The sequence below is a fragment of the Eleutherodactylus coqui genome, chromosome 6 (genome assembly GCF_035609145.1).
Source record: "Eleutherodactylus coqui strain aEleCoq1 chromosome 6, aEleCoq1.hap1, whole genome shotgun sequence".
Lineage (NCBI taxonomy): Eukaryota > Metazoa > Chordata > Amphibia > Anura > Eleutherodactylidae > Eleutherodactylus > Eleutherodactylus coqui.
In genome coordinates this window covers 57,133,156-57,153,698 of record NC_089842.1, presented here as the reverse complement: position 1 = coordinate 57,153,698, position 20,543 = coordinate 57,133,156, and the positions used below count along the sequence as shown (strand labels likewise).

Genomic DNA, 20,543 nt, shown 5'->3' with positions numbered 1-20,543 from the left:
CACAAGAGGGTTGTGAAGTATTTTATTTCAGCTATTATCCGGCGGTGTAACAGGCGGCATTGTTCTGTCCCAGAAAGGAGTGCAGCCCTTGTTCTGCGGAGATGAAGCGGGCCGGCTCGCCCTTGTTAGCACTCGGCAATGATGTTTACTGTGTACACATGATTAGCAGCCGCTCCGAGAAGGGGGTGAGATCAGTGGCCTATATAGACAGCCAAGAAACACTTCTCAGGAGAGGACGCCCACTGGCATGGGTTTTGTTCTTTCCCCCCCCGTTCACTTTGGGCAGAGTTTTACACGCCACAATTACATGCCGCAATTTCATGGATGTCACTCGCAGACTCCATTTTCCTGGAATCTCTTCCCACTCTGCCTCAAGGGAGGGATAGTCACACAAGGAAATGGATTCCCAACCACAAAATGGCTGCCGTCAGACACGGCCTGGCTCATTACAGTGGATAGCACTCACAAGGACAGGTGCTTAGAAGAATAAGCTGGCATGGGCGCTGCAGAAGTGCGGAAACATCTTACACAATGGACAAGAGTATCAGTTACGTAAGATTAAGAAGAATCATCAGTATGGTATTGGCCTTGCATTTCACTTCCGCAACGTAATAAAGAAAACAAACAACCACAATTCTTGTCATTTCAGGGAATGCTGGGTAACCGTGAATATGCCCACTACTACAGATCTTGCAGGAGGCAGCATTGCCAAGCTTCTCAAGATGGCACACTTGTCTGGCTCCGGTACGAGGCACATTCTAGTTCTAAGGCTTCCTCATTTTTCTTTAAAAAAACTACTTAACCCAGAAAGGTGAAAGAATTCTCACTTGTCAATGTCATCTCCCTCTTGGGGTACACGTCGATGCCATGATTGCCGATTGCTACAAATTCTTCTTTAGAGGTCTGTTTTGCAGACTGGAAAAATCGCTGATCAAAGAGCGGCGCGACTAGAAGACCTGCAACTATGGAGAGCGCCCATCATTGGAAAAAGCCAAAAATTGCTTGGTGCTGGAGAGAGCATGAGGAACCACTTCAAAGTTTTTGTCATGAAGAAACCCCTGAATAAGGGCCACCCGATGAGCAGGAATGTTGTCTTGATGGAAAGCCACATGTGCAGTCTTGTCCGGCTACTTTTCTTGCAACGCAACTCTTTTACATGCATGACTTCTTTACCGCATGCCTCACTCAACTGATGGTAAATGTTGATGGGTGTCATTCTACACAAGTAAAGACGACTGACGATTGCCCGCTGCTCTTCCAACGCGGGTGTTGCCACTTTAAGCATTGAAAATGCTTCTAACTCCATCTGCGGTCATGTAGGTCCTGTGCGCTGGACATCGCTGCCATCTGGCTCACTCGTCCCCAAAAAACGTGAAGTCTTCTAAAACATGTCCCATATTTCTATCTGCTCCTATTCCCGAGGAAAACAAATGGGAGACCTTAAACCGTGAATGTACCTCGCATTGCAGCATATTTGTCATCGAAGACCCAAACAAGCTGGGCATCATGAAAAATAATGACGTCCGCAATAACAACTTCAGACGGGTCGGTGATCTGGGGATTATTCCGATTCCCAGATTGGAGCCCGGAAGGAATTTTTTTTCCTTAAATATGGGAAATTGGCTTCCACCTCATTGGTTTTTTTTGCCTTCCTCTGGATCAACATTGGGAGGTAATGGTCTCATATGTTTTTGTTCGGCCTTACATACTATATCACATCAAATTTTCATCCAGTTTTCCTAGTAACATTTTTTGCTTCAGTTTTAGGATTAAAAATAAAAAAAAGGTGCATATTTCTTTTTTCGCCTTTTTTCTATTCTATTTGCGGATGCACGGGCACCTGTAAATACCATTGTGTAAAAAAAGGAGAGCCCCTTTGATTAAACTCTTAACACGAAAGTGCCTGCTAGTAAATTAAAGAGCAGAGGGGAACAAATATTCTGATATGGCAGTTCAAATAAAGAAAGTGCTATGAAGCCGAGCTTTGTTAGCTGCGCCGCGGGCGAAAACCTGGCTGCAGGCCTAACCGAGGACTTATTAAATGGATCCTGCGGTACTGGATAGTTTTTAAAGCCTCATGTCACTATAACCAAGATCCCTGCTGAATCCTAATGAGCGTCTCCCACATGTTTAGCAGCTGCAGAAATCACTGGAGTAAAAATGGCACAACTGGGCTGAGAAGACGGCGTTCTCCCCCAATGCCCCTCGGGCGATCCCTAGAAATCGCGCTCCAGTCTGGCAGGCCGGGCCCCTCTCAGCTGGTGTTGCTGTCATAAGGAATAGAAGGCAATATCTGGAAGGATGACAAACACATGGGTCAATGACAGGGAAGAGCAAATAACTGTCAAAGCCGGAGCCAAATTCTTGTATTTCAATCTAACAGTCGTCGCCTCAGCAAACGGCCAATCAACGGACAGGCAGGAAAGGAGGCGGCCTGGATATGTGGGCAGCCGATAAGGGGTTAACGCTGATAGCAGAACACAACACAAGTGAGAAATAGAGGTTATAACCTCATCTGCCAGGAAGGCAGGATGATACACCAAGCCTCAGTTCAGGACAATGAGCACAAAGGAAGCATTGATATAAACTCAGCTGGCAGAGAATCATCCTCACTAGTGCTGCTTCCTTACTCATTAACCCTCGGGGCCAATGAACATGTTTATAGAATATAAATATATATGAGTTATGGAAGGAGCAGGCTGGGTCAGCTGACAGATGCATTACAATCACCGAATCACAAGCGCCAGCGTTTCATCCTGATACAGCAAGGGAAAGTTAACCCGTTTGATTCCCAGGTCAAATGATGGTTGGCCGGTGATCAAGAAACAAGGAATTGCAAAACATATGGCTTGAACATTTTAATTAACCTTCCTGCTAAGCGAACTGACAAAGATGTAGTATCGCACAACACTTCCCTTTCTTAGAAAAAAACTGCACTGACCAAGTGCCATCCTGGAACATCCGAGCCTTGAAAACACAGGAAACCATTAAAACCCTCTGCGAGGTCACCAGAGGCGAGTGGAGCCGCAAACTCTCCATTGACAAACACTCTGTGCATCAGATCCACACAATATACACAAAATAATAAAATATACAAGTGTCGGATTGCTGCAAATCTCAGCATGGAGTAATGTCTCCGGCAGATAGTGTTTACTCGAAAATAAGGCCCTGTCTTATTTTATTTCATCAAAAGAGGCACTAGGTCTTATTTTCATGGGGGGGGGGAGGTGTCTTTTTATACTTACCTTGCAAGCTCGGTCTGGGTCCCTCCCACTGCTCTCCCGAGCTCTGACATGCTTCTTGCAGTTCTCGGCTGCCCGCAAAGGATCACTCTCTGGTTACGGGATTCATAAAGCCCGCCTTCAGGAAGCAATGGCTCTAATTGGTAGCGCTGCATTGATTGGCTGAGCAGAGGTCGAAGAACCAAATCACAGCCAATTACATTATGGAGGCGTGATTTATGAATTTGCTGAGCCGCAGCATTGGCCAATACATCAAGCCTCTTTTTTAATTTAATGCAGCTAGGTCTTATTTTCGGGGCATGGCTTATATTTCAAGCCTCCCTGAAAAATCATGGTAAGTCTTATTTTTGTGGAAAGAGGGTATATAAAAAAAATTACAGTTGCGGCCTGATTAGACACTGGGCTTTGCCACCAGAGGCCCCAAAATTGCTCCCCCTGTTAGCCTATAAAAAGGCTCTCAGGGGTTACTTTTGTGTAGTGGAACGCTTGTCGAGAGATAGCTGACTGCCAAAAGCATCTGTAGACATTTTGCCCAATTAACAGACTTTGAGAGGGGGCGCACCACTGGAATGAGAGAAGGATGGTCACGACAACAAACTGCCCACCATCTGGGCCGTTCAGTTCATCATGTTAGCTGGTATTGGGAGTGGTGGTTACATGAGGTCACGCACACAAGGAGAACAGGCCTTGGATGGCCCAGACAAACAATAAGTAGAGAGAACTGTTTGATCCTGCCTTTGCTGTGGAATGACACACTGTCCAACCGCTGGCATGATGATCTAGTGAGCCATCGCATATGACAGTCGGTCCCTCTGGTAGTGATACAAGGGAAAACAACAGCTCAGCAGTAGGTACCGGTAATCCTGCGGCCACATGTGTAGCCTCTCGTGGGAGGGCTTCTAACAGGCATCTTCCAGAAGGATAATGCTCGGCCGCACACACAGCAAGGGTGTCCCAGAAACGCCTCTGCAGGATCGCCACACTTTCTTGGCTTCCTCAGTCAGTAGATCTAGCGCCGATCGAGCATTTTTAAGGAACCCGCTGGGATGCCAGCTTTGGCAGCTTATGAACATGCTGGAGCTCGAGGCCCAGTTGCAATATCTATAGACAAATGAGTTGCAGGATAACATAAAGAGCCCATATGCATCCATGGCCCACTAGATTTCATCATGTATCCAGGCTAGAGATGGCCCAACAGGGAACTAGAGCCTCCATGGCCGACTAGATCTCATCATATATCCAGGCTAGAGGCAGCCCAACAGGGTACTAAAGCCTCCATAGCAAACTATATCTCATCATGTATCCAGGCTAGAGGCAGCCCAACAGGGTACTAGAGCCTCCATGGCAAACTATATCTCATCATGTATCCAGGCTAGAGGCAGGCCAACAGGGTACTAGAGACTCCATGGCAAACTATATCTCATCATGTATCCAGGCTAGAGGCAGCCCAACAGGGTACTAGAGCCTCCATGGCAGACTAGATTTCATCATATATCCAGGCTAGAGGCAGACCAACAGGGTACTAGAGCCTCCATGGCCGACTAGATCTCATCATGTTTCCAGGCTAGAGATGGCCCAATAGGGTACTAGAGCCTCCATGGCTGATTGTATCTCATATATCCAGGCTAGAGGTGGTACAACAGGGTGCTAGATCATCCATGCCCGACTATATCTCATCATATATCCAGGCTAGAGTCTATGAATTGTATAGTTTTCCCCAATAAACCTATCCCTTCACTCTAACATTGTAATCACTTATATATATCATTACATTCACACACAACATTTTATTTAATTCCAACAACTCCTTCATGATATATATTATATAAGGTCAACGAATGTATTTTCATGTATTTGTTTAGACCTGGATGCAAAAACTGCATGTAAATGCAAATTGTGAACTGTTTCTTCTGCACATTTGTGTCACGCTGTAGTAACATTTCAAGTGCATTCAGCAGATGGCCTATAAAACAGAGCAGGGTATCTATAAATACCTGGCACAGCTGTAACAGCGCCCCCTGCGGATCTGTAGGAGATTTCCCACAGAAGCATAGAGTGGAAGCGAATTCTTAAAAATAGATGCTACCAACAGGGCTAAGCTTTATTAGTAGCCGCTGAATCCTATAAGATCTCCATTATAGTAAAGCAGTCCGAGGAGAGGCGGCCCACATCCCCACCTGACGCCCGGGGTGATGCCTGCATGGATTTTCGCTGGACATGAACATAATTACAACTGTAGTACGGCGCATATTAAGGCTGCAGCACTAATCAAGTGCTTTGTTTCCTCATGGAGGAAGGGACAAACACTGCTGCCATATCACGCCAAGCTATCAGCGATTCCAGCTGACTGTGGAAATCAATAGCCCCTTGTGGGGATGGGTGGAAACAGAACTCGCTGTACATAACCTGCAATAAATCAATTTGTTGCTATGGTGAACATGAATTTTCAGAACAGAGGGAGCAAGTGGGGTAAAAAACAAAACAAAAGGCAACAATATACAAGCGCCACACGATAACACTAATATAGCCGCACAATACAATTGTTCAGACACATTAACCTGCGCCGATTTACATTATTACAATCTGAAAACCATTTTGTTTTTCTGCCGTTATATAAATAAAGCTTGGTGATCGTACAAGGCAGCGTCTGGCCACTAGTCTCAAACCGCGAGCGTTCGAGGTGCCTGGGTAATACTGGCCTTATGTAAACCTCTAACACACATTGGCCTCGATTTACTAGGGCGACAAGTGTTTCATTTATAGTCATGTGCTAGAAAATTAAATCTACGCCTTAAATTACAGCATCTTCTGGAATAAATTATAGTCCGTGGAGCCATGGGAAGTCACCGCTCTCCTCGCTAGCCTCTCCCAATATTTAAAAAAGTAGTAAGTATGCCGTAAAAATGAAAATAAAAGTAAATTTTTTTTCTCAAAAAAAGCTGTTGGCGAGAAGTTTTCACTTAGTGACCGAAAACCGGCGTAAAGGTCTTGATAAATTCCCTGTTCTTTGTTTCAATTTCTCAGGGAGAGGCTATTGAGAAAGCAATCTGGAGCCGACAGAAGACTGGAGATTTGCTCCAACTGTATCCAGGCCATCCATAAACAAGGAGGATTACGATAATACGGGTCCGGGGTGAGAAGAGCGCTGCATCCTGCTGGGGAACCCATGCTTAAATCTTGTATCAGTGAGCCTGGCCTTTCCCAGTGATATGAGAACACTTGTACAACAATGGACTGAACGCGAAACAAAATTAGGCTTTAAAAACTGATGATTAAAAAAAAATATATTAAAATATGTAAATGACTATAATCAGTATACACAGCTGCGATCTATAGGGGGCTTTTAGTACTAAGGACATAAATCAACCCTCCAATAAAAAGAATAAGACACAGCATTATGCAGAAAGTATAGTTAAAAGGGGTTTCTCAGAAACTGATACCCTATTCTTAGTATAGGCTTCATCAGATTGGTGGGGATCAGACTCCAGAGCCCTGTGGCCAATCAGCTGTTTAAAGAGGTCTCTGTGCTCAGACAAGTGCTGCTGCCTCGTCTTTAGCCTGTATCATCAGGTTCATCGGTTTCTGGGCCATTTTGCGCCTCAATCCCATTCAAGTAAATGGGATGAAGCTACAATAGCAGGCACAATCACTTTACAGTGTACAATGCCCTACAATGAAGAAGCCGCAGTGCTTGCCCAGGTGCCACAACCCCCTTTAAAACAGCAGTGCTGGAAGTCGGCCTTTCACCAATTTGATAAGGATGACCCATCTTAAAAGGAGTTGTTCAGTTGTAAACTATTAATGGCTATCAATAGTTTATCAGTGGGGATTTGCCACCCAGCTGATCAGCTGTTCATCAGGCTAGTGTGCTCATGCACTGAGCCGATTTCTGCAGGAAGCAAACAGCTTCATTCCTACTGCAGTGGCCAGACTTGGTATTGCAAGCTGTGTTCTCATTCACTTCAATGACACCTTTGCCTGCTATACCAAGCCTGAGCAACGCAATTGAAATAGAGTTGTCTGCTTTCTGCGAAAGTCAGCTCATAGCAAAAAAGTACCAGCCCAGCAAACAGCTGATCCATGGGAGTCCTGGGTGGAAGACCCCTGCTGATCTTTACTTTTGATGGCCTATACAGCGAATAGGCCATTAATAGTTTACAACTGGACAACCCCTTGAAAGAATAAGCCATCAATATCAGAGTCCCAGAAAACCTTTTTAACATACCTGGTACCCTTGATTTTAACGTTCTTCACATATTGTTTTCCCTGAAAATAAGACCTACCCCGAAAATTAGCCGTAGCCCGATTTTTCAGGATGGCTTGAAATATACGCCATACACCAAAAATAAGCACTATTTATAATTCATTAAACAAAGTCAATAAGAATACATTACCCAGCTAATACGATCCAGGTCCTTGCTGCTGCTCTCCAGAACTGCAACGCAGTTTCCCGCAGTCCTCAGCAACCCACACAAGTTCACTGCCTGGTTACAGGATACATAAATCCCGCCTCCATGAAGCAATGGCTGTGATTGGTTCTTTGAACGCTGTTCAGCCAATCACAGCCATCGCTTCGAGGAGGCGGGATTTATGAATTGGCTGAGACGCTGTTTAGTCAATTCATAAATCCAGCCTCAACGAAGCGATGGCTTTGATTGGCTGAGCAGCGCTCAAAGGGCCAACAGAAGCCATGGCATTGTGGAGGCGGAATTTATTAATTGGCTGAGCGCAATGGCTGTGATTGGTTGGTTCTTCAAGCGTTGTGGCTCAGTCAATCAAGGCAGTGCAATTGAAGGAACCAATTACAGTCATCGCATCGTGGAAGCAAAATTTATGAATCCTGTAACCAGGACGTGATTTTGTGTGGTCAGCTGAGGACCGGAATATCCGCGTCAGGGCTTTGGAAAGCAGCGGGAAGGATCTGGACCGAGCCTTCTTGGTCAGTAAAATAAGACGTTCCCTGAAAATAATCCCTAGCGCCTTTTGGGTGGGCAGAAATTAATATAAGACCCAGTCTTATTTTCACGGAAACAAGCTATATACAAGACTGCCCGATTCCCATACTACCCTATATACAGAGGGCTCCGGTAGTCTGATACACTCTAAGAGCAAGGAACCTGCAGGGGTAGATAGCGGATGAACACTGCGCAGACATCTTCACCGCTGGCGAGTAGGGGGTAGCGGTAAAAGCTTTGAATATCCACTGCAGCAAACAGGAAAAAATTATATTTTAATTTTGTGGGGTTTGCACTTTTTTCCGCCACGCAGTTCTTCTGTCACCGTTGTATTACTTATTAATGAAAAGCTGCATATTAATAGCTGTAGCGATGTCTGTTAAGTTATGTGACAGCGCTCTGTAACGCTACTGACTGGCAGCCGAGTGTTCACCATGTACCAGCCAGGACACGGGTGGCATTAATCGCTTGCTATCAAATGCTGGGCGAGCCGGCATTACTGCCGAACATTCCCAAGAGGCTGCTTGAGAAAATGCAGAATCTCATCTGAGTACGTATTTGTAACCTTTCTGTCTTTCTCTAAAAACATGGGGGTTTAAAATCGCCGGCACTGCTTTAACCTCAGTAGGCTAAATATGTTATTTGTATTAAGCTCTGCGTCATGCAGAGAGAAGGGCTGTGAAGCCGGGAAGTGCAGGGTAGGTAATGACACATGATGGCGCAGACAGCCATTTATTTCCTCTATGGTACAAGCAGCTCCAGCGTTCTCAGAGCCCTTAACTTGTGCGACTCGTGTTCGGCAGAAAGCATCTCACATCAAATGGCTTTTTATGATCTATTTTGCCAACAGCAAGTCTTTATCCGCTCATAGGTGATTGTAAAAACGATCCCGACCGACTCAGGATATCACATCAGAAAATATGCTCAGCATGTAAAATCCTAAACTACTGCGAAGGGGGTGAGGCGATCCATCAGGTCCAATGCAATGGAAGTAATTGGGGGAAAAAATGTAACCCAAGCAAGGCGTGAAAGCGGAAGCCATGCCTGCTCAGCATATCAATTACAACACTTCGGTAAATGAGTATAATGAACATAAAATTACATGTGAATTATAAACTTACAAGCTCTGCAGAAGACTCGGCACAAAGGTCAGTTCTGTCAAAGTGCTTTTCTGTTCTTAAAGGCTATGTCCACCTACGCAGCCAATTTCTTTTTATTGTCCCAATACATCAAACAGTAGAAAATGAACCAACTTTGCAATAAACCGTAATTAAAAATGTCTGATCGTTTTGGTTCTATGCAAACAAATGCTATGCAGTGTAGTCCTGCAGTCTGGCCTGTCCATACACATGACCTGAGATCTGTGTCCGATGTGACAAGTGAATCAGCAGGGGCACAGGCCAAGAATCCACTTACTAGTCACTGATGATCATTCATCCCCATAGGCCAGCTGTTCACACGGGCAGATCTACCACCGAGTATTATCCTCGTAGCTGATCAGCTGACGAGTAGGCACTTGCTGGTTAGTCCTTTTACGAGGCCTGACTGTCCAGTAGGCGGGCATTCTGAGGAATGCTGGGCCCATGTAAAAGGATCAATAGAGTATAAACTGCAGATCTGCGGAATATCTGCAGCATCTTACAGAATGAGCAACGCGGATGAGGCTTCAAGAAATACTATTCACACTATGATAAAAATTTGCAGTGGAAAATTGATCTGAGGATTTTACATCTCCAACGCGTCACTTTATGCCGCGGGTTTTCACCACGGGTTTACGGCCTACAAAGTCGCAAGTAAAACTGGAAGCACGCCGAAAAAAAATCCAGCGTCCATTAGGAACGAGGCTTTTATTATAAAGCATAAAATCCCAACGAGAAAAAACAAAACACCATCTGATGCATCTCAGACCGTTGTGGTCCTTCGGCTGGGTGCACAGGGGTGCTAAACATCTGTACGACATCCCCAAAACAGCCCTCTTTTTTACAGTAGCAGATCTTTGTGGCCTTCATATTCAGTCCGTGTACGTTTTAGTTTTTTGCTGACTTAACCGATGGCACATGGAATAACAAAAACAACAAAAAAAATAACTAAAAGTGAACCTATTCTTTTTTTCTGCATCCCTTTAGAAAAAAAAAACAGGAAAAAATGCTGTCCATTTCTTTTTCTATCCCCGTTGACTTGAATTGGCGAGTCACGTCTGTAAAAGTGGATTAAAATCGGTTATGTATCTGGAAAAAAAACTTGCAGCGTGTGATACAACATTGAATATTTTGTGTCCGTATGCTGTCTGTGGGTGGTTCGTTTAACGGGGGAGATCTACCACCAAGCAGTGAGCATTTACTGCAATAACGGGCTGACCATTAGTCCCTTTACACACCTGTCAGGCAAACCTGTCTTCCAGGGACCGTTTGGACCCAATTAGCAGTCCATGTAAAAGGGCCAGCGGCGTGCACACTGCAGATGTGGTGCCAAAGACGCCTGTGGAAACTACAGCATTTTACAGTACAAGCAGCACGGATGAAGTGTCAAGAAATCTCAGACACTGTCCTAATAATTCATCTGTAACCTGGATTTTTTAATTTGCGCTGTAATTTCTGCTGCCGGTTTTCACTGCAGATTTTAGCCCTATAATGAAATCCCCGGTGAATCTGCACCGAAATCACAAGCAACAATTGCAGATCTGTGCCAAATGCACAACCGAATAACGGACTTCACACGGAAAGCTGACCGTATTCCATGGTGCAACCAAGACTGAGGTTTTCACGCAGAAATAGACTGTGTACAAACACTCATGGCATGCACTGCTCTGATCCATTATAGGAACGGGACTGGCCCATTCCAGTCAAAGGGGAGGATAAAAACTGACAGCACACTGACCCGCGGTCTGACCGAGTGCTGAACTGCGTTTTGGTTTTGGCTATGAACTTAATCCAGTAGATGCCTCTTCTCTAGACAGGAGTTCTTTAGCTGCACATATAATCTATAGACTGCTCAAGCAGTGTTGGCACGTTCCCGGAATACGAGGCTCTGCCAGCGCCTATGGCAGGCTCTGCACCCCGTCACCCGCTCCTGCCAAGCAGGTAGACTTTTAGGGAACACAACGACTTGCCATCACCATGTATAAGTAATCACTTGGATAGGGTCACACGTACGGGCGGATGATGTGCTGCAGGTCTTCCTCGGACAATATACTGCAATGAAGGCTTTAGCTTGTAGATTGCTGAGAACAGAACGAGGACTAAGAAACGGTCTCATATAGCAAAACCAGAACTGAGCAAATCCCAGCATCTAAATTAAATATTTAATAACCCTGAGTTTTCTATTAGTACAATGCAAATAGCAGAAATGTGCTTGTGTCAACACGGATCATTTACTGTGGTTGATTACACTGGTTGCAGGCAGACCAGTGAATGGGGCATTAGCTGTTGTGTGTACACGGCTGTGTTCACGGCTGATCTCACACCTGCGTTGGGATCACTTCAGGGTTTCCGTCTCTCTTCCAGGATCCATTTTTGGAGGAGAAAAACCGAAATAAAATGGGGGAAAACCTGTTTTTCCCCCATTAATTTCAATGGGGTTTCAAAAAACATGGAAAGCAAAACAGAACGACTTCAGCTCGCTTCTGTTTCGCCAGGTTTCCATTTTTTTCTTTTTGGACAGGAGAGAAGCGCAGTTTACAGCGTTAGGTTTCCGTTTGTTTCTTTTTTGGTGGCGGAAATGGAAGCAAAACAAAAGGCTTTCCATTTGTTTGTTGGGTTTTTTTGTTTTTAACCCCATTGAAATCAATGGGGGGGGGGGGGGGGGCTGATGAGTTGCTTTTTTATTTTATTTCAGTCTCTCTCCAAAAATGAAACCGAAAGACGAAAAACCTGAAGCCCTAACGCAGGTGTGAAAGCAGCCTTGCTTAGTGTGAAAGAGTATGAGTCATTTCTTTATTTTACACCACTCCCTGCCCCTTAAAGTTTCCATTTTTAGTCCGTAAAAACCCCTTTAAACAATTAGGCCCTTTTCTGTCACCAATGTCTGACCTGTGGAGGTCTGACTACTGAAGAGTCGACTGGTCCATTGGTTTGTATGTGTGTGTGGCCAGGGCTGGTACTGCAGCTCAGTCCCAGTCACTGGAGATATTCTTAAGTCTTTCAAGTACTTACAAAAGTGCTGCTTATCACAATGTTGCTGTCATATAAAGAAATGTTATCTTTAAAAATGAACCAGGGACATTAAGGGAAATCTACAGTCATCATAATGTCAGAGTGAAAACATCCTGTAGGACAACAAGGATGAGGCCATGATATAGATATATATATATATATATATATATATATATTTATTTTTTTTTTATTTTTTTTTAAGTGGGGAGATAAATGTCTTTTTTTTACTCTGAAGATGCATAACCGGCTGTAGTGCAGTTGTCCCACAACAATTTCACAATTTACAATGAATATGCCCTTTACTAAAACAAAATGTTTGCCTGCACATTTCCATAAAGCACTTATTGCAGAATCCTTAACCCAGCCATCATTACAAAGCGTGCAATTATCTCTCACAATGATACCCCAATGCCATCATATTCCTAAAGGTAGAATTTTCATTACAAAACAAAGATGAAACAAACAACTTTATTGTTGTCGTCAGAGGAACGCAAATTGCATGTTACAGAAGCAGCTTACCTCCCGGCTTGTACACCACATCGTCCTCTGTGATGAAAGACGTAATCTCCCCATTGGTAGCCCTTTCGTATCGGGATTTCTTCTTTGGCAGCTTTTTCTTATTTTTCTTGGCAGCCTCTTCTGCCGTTGTGCCACTGTTCTCATTATCCTCATCCTCACTGTGGTCACTCTCGGCATAGTTTTTGGCACCGCCTTCCAGAGTGCAGCTGCGCCGTGGTCGAGAGTTCTCCCCATCACGAGTTTTATCCCGCTTTTCTCTCTCCCGATCCCGGTCCCGATCCTTGTCTTTATCTTTCTCTTTGTCGGCCGTCATGATTCGCCACGTGCCTTCTTCTGTCCTCTCACGGCTGGGCCTCCGTGAAAGGTAGACAGTGAGCCTGGGCTTCAGTCTTCTGAATTTATCACGCAATTCCAGGAAAAATTGGACCACTCCAACAACCCCAGCGCTTCAAAAAGCTCTGTGCAAAGGAAGATAAAAAGGGAAAAATAAATACATTGTGATCAACTCCTTCTGAAACTGTAATCTGTTAATAAGAATCATTCAAGGATGCTACATAATAGCACATAGATACTCGTATCCGCATCAATAGCCTTGACTGCTCGGAAAGAAAGAAAATGCCGCTAGAACACAACACAGAACAGACACTGCTGGAGCGTGAAACACACTTAAAGTGGAGTGTATAGGATTACAGGAATAGGGATACATTCTTCCAAAAACCGTTCCACACATGTCCACAGGCTGTGCGCGGTACTACAACTTGGCTCTACTTAACTGAATGTAGATGGGTTGCAATACTTCACACATGCCATGGACAGGTGTGGCACTGATGTTGCATAATGGCAGCCATGTTATTCTAATCCTGGACAACAACTTCAAACTGTGCGTAAAAGCATATAAGGGAGATAGAATAATACCTCCACAGTGCAACCTATTGGAAGGCAGCATTCCTTCAAGCCAAAGTCAGCCTCTTTATACAAGCCTTGTAACAATGACTGGGAATAAAAGCATTTACAGCTTAACTTGGGTGTTTACATTAATCTAGTTAAGGGAGCAACTATGTATCATGGCATATGCAGAATCCACCCTAATCTCACTGTGGATATATCTAAAATGGTTATCGTTACCCTGATCTACTCTTGGTTTGACTACAGTAACTCTCTACAGATCAGCCTTCACTGCACTAAAAACTCTCCCCTCTTCAATCTATCCCAAATGCAACAGCCAGACTTAACTTTTTGTATAGCTGCACTACAGCGATGCCTCCACCCTGTGCCGGTCACTACATTAGTTGATTCTCCACTATAGAATACAACTTAAACTTACCAGTCTCATTCATAAAGCTCTACACAGTGCTTCACCACCCAAAATCTCCTCCCTTATGTTTGTCTACCACCCTACCCACACACTCCACTCTGACTATGAACTTAGACTAAGTTCCCTTTAATTCAAACCCTCCATGCCAGACTCCAATATTTTTAACAAGCTGCACTAGTTCTCTGGAATGTGCTACCCCAGACAGTCAGTTTAATACTCAACCCCACAGTTTAAAGCGTGCCCCCCAAAAAAACGCATCTTTTTAGGGAAGCCTACCATATTCCCGGCTTCTATGTGTTTCCCCCCTCCCCCTCAGAAACATGACCTCCTTCATCCCCAACACCCCATACACCCTAATGCACTTCATATCTGTATACGGATACCAGCTGATGACAGCTCATAGAGCATTATGTATAGTACCCCATTTGTAAAAAAAAAAAAAGAGTACCACTATATAAAACAAGCACTTGTACCTTTTGTGTCACCCCTATTTCCGGAGATTGTAAGCTCATACAACCCCTATTTCCTTATAGTCTGTAAGCGCTTGCGCCCTCATCCCTGTTGTTCAAACTGTCTATCGGTTTAATATTGTAGGTTATGTTTTATTTTATGTTCCCTTTGACTTATAAAGTGCTGCAGATTGTGTTGGCGCTATGTAAAGATTATTATATGCTGCTCACAAGTATGGGAGAGCTGGACGAGTCAAAGTTGTGGTGTACAAGCCAACAAAGAAAAATATCAAAGTTCTCCAACTCCATAAGGATTAAAAAGGTCAAAGGTTTATATATTCATTCACTAAAAGCAGAGTATGGGCATCCATAAAAAAGGTTTTCACGCTTATACATTTCAAACTACTTGCGGTTCATAAGGCATGGAAGAAAAAACACAAAAAAGTCAAAAATTATGACATCGCCAGCTTTTCCAGAAAATCTTTTCTTTAGTTAGGAGTACAAATTACTGACAACACAACGCACAAAACCAGTCCTATGACAACCGACGCCATGCTCAGCATGAAGCATCTGGGGTTATTCTGGAGTTCATTCCTCAAGGATGTGAAGCACAATGCAATATATGTTTACAGTGAAAACGTCAATTTCCAGGTCAGCGTGACTGAGCCAAACCATAACCGTCCAACTGAGGCCACTGGAAAGAGAAGACAATTTCAAGGTGATCGGGTTTTTATTGCAATGTAAACTAAGCGGGTCATGAGCCGGCCGCCATCCACCGACTCTTTCCTGCCTATGAATCATAACACAAACATTTGCACTGATTTGTTCACTTCTAACAAAAAACACAGCTTCCTCTCCTGCCTTCCTGTTGAAAGTCAATGAAGCTAAACAGACCCACAGGCCTCACTTATCTTCCTTGGGAATCTTAGAAGTCTTCTCTGACGTTTTCCTTTTAAGAAGGGTGGGGGGTGAAGTACTGGCTCCATAAAGCTGACAACACGCAGCAAATGTATCCACCGGATCATGGACTTCCTCAAGCTGATCAGATTTCTCCCCACCGCCCTCCTCTTTTCCAATCTTGGCATATGTTTACAAAATGATGAACGGATCAGAAAAAGTGACATCCCGAACAATACATCTATTTATATGGTGTAATACCCCACACACTGGAGAGCTCCCAGCAGCGCCGACGATAGGAGCTCCAGGGCCTGTGATGGGAAAAAGAGCACAATCGTTGAGCAAAGACAGGGATCTAGTATTAAGCACCTTATTAGGATTAAACCTCCGTGATCCTAGAGGAAATGCTGTGTGAATTAATCCTTTATTGCTTTCACAGATTCGTATCTCCACCAGTCTCTGAACACTTTGTTCTTGCACAATGTCAGCTAACTGAGCCTGAACACAGCGCAGCGCCTCTGCCTGATATTCCTTTCCATTGTCCTCATAGGGGAGATAAAATCGTTAACGGCTGTCATCTGTACCGTGTGCCCGACAATGTGTCATCGCTCCCGCCTGCACCCACAAAAAGGAATAGGTAAACAAGATACAAGAAGTGCCGCCACCTCCAGTGTCCTTGGCTCATGCATATGAGCATGACTTATTAATTCACAAAGCCTCAAGACGTTTCAAATTAGAAGCCATTCGGAGAAAGTGAGAGGGAAGCAATACTCAGAATAGAGAGAACGTGGCTTTCAAAGCCAACCATAAAGCAACCTGCGGTAGTCAGGCCATTAGGAAAGCCCAAGCCTAGCGTGACTTGTTATGTGAAGCTACAAGACGACCAAAGAATGTCTAAAGGGGGTAAAATGCAACAATTATAATTAATGGTCTGACCGGAAAAGATAGCCATTAGCGATTATCCTCTTGTGTATGTTGCTAAAGCCGTTGGTTGTGACGTTTGGAGCAGATACTCATTAACGTCTATGAAAAATACATGTGGGAGTGGTACAGTACAAAGGGCTTTTAATGTGCAAGATCCATCTTAACACAAAAAAGATCTCCATGCATAAGAGAGTCCTTATAGTAAATTATATTGGGGGCACCATATCACATGCACGCCCAGGTTTAGTCTAACATAAGGCCTTTATACAGTGAGTAGAAACCGCCAAGACAGTCCAAAAAGCACATAAAAAGTCAAAAATGAGATAAAATTAAAAAGGGTGGTCCTGCTTTTAGCTATTGATGACCTATCCTCAGCATAGGTCATTAATAGTGCATCAGCTGGGGTCCACCACCCAGGAACCTCAGGGATCAGCAGCTCTCTCTGGCTGTTTTTTTTTTTTTTTTTTTTTTTTTAGTACTGAGCTGTTTAGCTACAGGAAGCAGCCAGCTCTGTACACTGCAGTGTGACCTGGGTTGGTACTGCAGGCAGAGTCATACTGAAGCTAATGCACCTCAGCTTGCAATACCAATCCAGGCCACTGTGCAATGTACAGAGCTGGCTGCTTCCTGCAGCAAAACCACTCCGTACAGAAGAGCAGCAGCCTGGGGGAACAGCTGAGCCATAGGGGTTCTGGGTCTTGCCATTATACTACCGATGACCCAACCTGAGGAAAGTTCATCAATAGCTAGAAGTGGGACAACCCCCTTAAAAAGTATCATGATTTATGTCAGAGGATGGGAACATGGCATGGAGAGAATCTTTAACGTAAATGCCAAATATTTATAGGGAAATAATAGCTAGTATATCTAGTGTACAAAATAAAAAAAAAAATATTAAGAATTGACTACATAGGGATTTCTCAGTAGGTTATGCCACCATGATTTAGAGCCTAGGTACCCAAGAGAGTACATGTTATGCCTCTAGTGGATAATTGCATTGCACATATGCTGTGATATTAGTATGTACCAAAGTGTATAACAAATGGTATCCAAATACATATTGCACAGAAATGTTCATTGCAAAGGCACCAAAGAAACCTATCCTATAAAAGACCAGTCAATACCACATCTATCACAGCAATCATAGCGACGCACCGCGGTACAGATCATATTAAGAGCGCAGAACAAGACCGTCCCTATAAACACATAGCGGCTACACAGGCGGTGCAGGTTCTGTCTTACTGGGGGATCAAGCCACAAATGAGGTCATAAAGGCACCATGACATAGGACATCAGGGTAAATCAATTTAGGCTTCCCCGAATGAGCCTGGTACTAAGCTCTGCTGTTTCTGGCAGGCATGTATCCAAAAGCAACGCTTGGCTTAGGGATTTGAGCAACGCTCTCTCTTCTCCATCTGCACAACGTCTCGGTATAAAATGTTCCAGATACAGATCAGGCTGCACATCAAGAACTCTCCCGCCCCTCCTCAGCCCCCAACATTTTATCAAGGAGGAATAAGAAGGATAAAGGGGCGAAGCAGGGTGTTTGGACATCAACAACTGACAGGGAAGACAGCAAAGCAATCCAGAACCAGTGGGTTAAATCAATGGCTACAACAAGGCATTAAGAGAGATTTTCCAGGAGAAAAGCAGTTCTAAGCTTTACCCTGCACCTCAAATTCAGGCACCACAGGGAGAAACACAGATATGGAAAACTAAAACCAGCTGGATTGTGGAGTGATCTGCAAAGAATACATTAGGCTGACTGAGACGAGAGAAGGAAAAAAAAAAACACACAAGGTAGAATATAAAACATACGATGGATATGCCGTCTAAGCCGGCCATGCTGTGAGAACTAATGACAATGCTCGGCGATTCCCATTACTCGCAGCCACACAGCATTGAGTAGAGGAGAACTGGGCATTTAAATATTCGGCGTTCTTAAAACACAGTAAACGAGAAGCAGCATGTATTGGAAATGTGAGGTTACAGAACGTAGTGCAGAGACTTGTTTCCGAGGAGCCATGCTGTGAGCGCTCAGCACTACCTGGCACCTCGTGACACTGTATCATTGTACAGCAGACACCGAACATAAACAAATCAACCAAACAGGAATCCATCCAGTGCCCGTGTCCCTGCCATCCTGCCCTCCGCACCTAATGGAACTGATTAACATAGAGCTGCTTCACTGCGCCTATGAGGTCTTTCCAATGCATCTGCCTAGCAGCAGGATAATTAGAATCGCCGGACGCTGCTGCAGAGCTTAAATTGACTCAAGAAAATTTGGAATTTGCTAGGCATCTGTGATACCGCAGGAAAAAGCAGTGAATCCTGTGACCCCATATGGTACCAGGGAGCGCAAATTACCCAAAATGATAAAATACAAATTCCAAAACAGATTAGCAAATGAAAGGTTCGAAATAAAATTAATGAGCGTCGCTTGTAGAGAATTCTGCACATGGTTTATATCGGAGGATGTGAACGTGGCATGGGGGCGATTTTGGTACTGAGAAGCCAAGTATCATACAGAAATCACTAGAGGGGTAATCGTTATGTCACAATGATCTGCAGCCTGGGTTCTCCACCTCCCAGGGTGTTTACAGGGGATAAATGCATTGATCTTATGCTGTGATAATGATATGTAGTAAAGGGGATGATTAAAAGTAATTTGATGTAAATTTACTTAAGGGGTGCCCATCTTGGGGTGGCTTTACACAGGCTAACTAATTGGGCAAAAAAAATTGCTTCAACAAGCAATTTTGAATGATCGTTGTCCCGTATAAACAGGACTAGACGATACTGACCAAGAAATTACTCATTGGCTGCTTTCAGGCTCAGTAAAACAAAGCGATTAGTGAGCAACTTCTTGTTCAGTATGAACAGGCAGTCCATGATTGAAAGACTGCCTGTTCACTGTGATTGTAGGCGTTCAACTGGAAGAAATCTCCGGCATGCTCTGCCTCCATTCACTGAACGACTATAGCTTTTGTGTGAAGGCACCTGATAGTCAACATGTTTAAAGCCACCCTTAGTCTGGTCATCCACATTAGAAAGGATTCAACACTCATTCGGTCAACGCAAGTGGATGCCTGGCTTGATCAAGTATGATGTCCTAGAAAGCTGCTGCCAGAAACATGTAATAGTGGCTTATCTCCCAGAGAATAAAACATCGGGCAATTGAAATCCAACATTCTGATCTTTCTTTCCACCGACATCCGCCATCAAGGACAAGTCGGGAGGTCCCATACACATTAGAGGATAGTTGGATTACACCAACATACATTAAGAGTGTATGGTCACCCTTCGTAAACAATGATCTACAGTAGTGCTTCTCACTTCTGGATCTCCAGTGACCCCAATTATACCGTGCCAGCACTAATTAAATAGAGTAGCACAAAGTTTTTTTTTTGTTTTTTTTTTAACATGCTGTGGGATTCTGTTTGGAGTTTCCGCCACAGGGGGAAAAAAATTAATAAAATAAAACAGCAATGAAACCCCCAAAAGTAATCATTCACTTGGCCACCAGAGTGGTGTCCATTTCACAGTACTTTTTACAAGGTTTCTGTTTTCGTTTTATTTGGAGTACAGAATAGCGTGGACTATGTTATTCTATACTTCAAATATAACGGAAACCTTATAAAATGGACACCAAAGTGGTGTCTATTTCATAAGTACAAATTTGTTTCCATTCAGGGGTTCTTTCACACTGTTTTCTGCACCTGCGACGGATTTCCCCGACAATCCCAGCGTAATGAAAAGCCCTGTGTGAACGCTGCCTGGGATGTCTAATAATAAGACATCCAGTTGGGGTTCTTTGGGCACTTGAGAAATACCCATACACACCTTCTAGATGCTTAGAACACAACTGTGATGCGAGGCAAGTATCCCATTAGAGCTCACTGGCGCGTTTCGCTTAGTAAATCTCTCCCACTGTATTACTAAGTTCTGTAAACCTCGCCAGCATCCAGCCGCTGTACAGTACAGTTAATGCATTTATTCTGGAGGACTGCCACACATTCATTGAGTCACAGAGCAGCTTCTTGGTTTGTGGGTCAGGAATCTTTTCTTGGGTGACGACTAATGTCCTGCAC

At 44.0% G+C, this 20,543-nt stretch overlaps 1 protein-coding gene across 5 annotated transcripts in view; it reads right to left on the bottom strand.

The window, feature by feature from the left end:
- RERE (arginine-glutamic acid dipeptide repeats) overlaps window positions 1–20,543 on the bottom strand; it is a 338,755-nt gene that overhangs the window by 181,802 nt on the left and 136,410 nt on the right. For all 5 annotated transcript variants that reach the window (XM_066606873.1, XM_066606875.1, XM_066606872.1 and 2 more), the window contains one exon: window positions 12,868–13,325. In XM_066606873.1, the coding sequence (XP_066462970.1) occupies window positions 12,868–13,180 (313 nt within the window). In that variant the 5' untranslated portion in view covers window positions 13,181–13,325. The remainder of the gene's footprint in view (window positions 1–12,867; window positions 13,326–20,543) is intronic.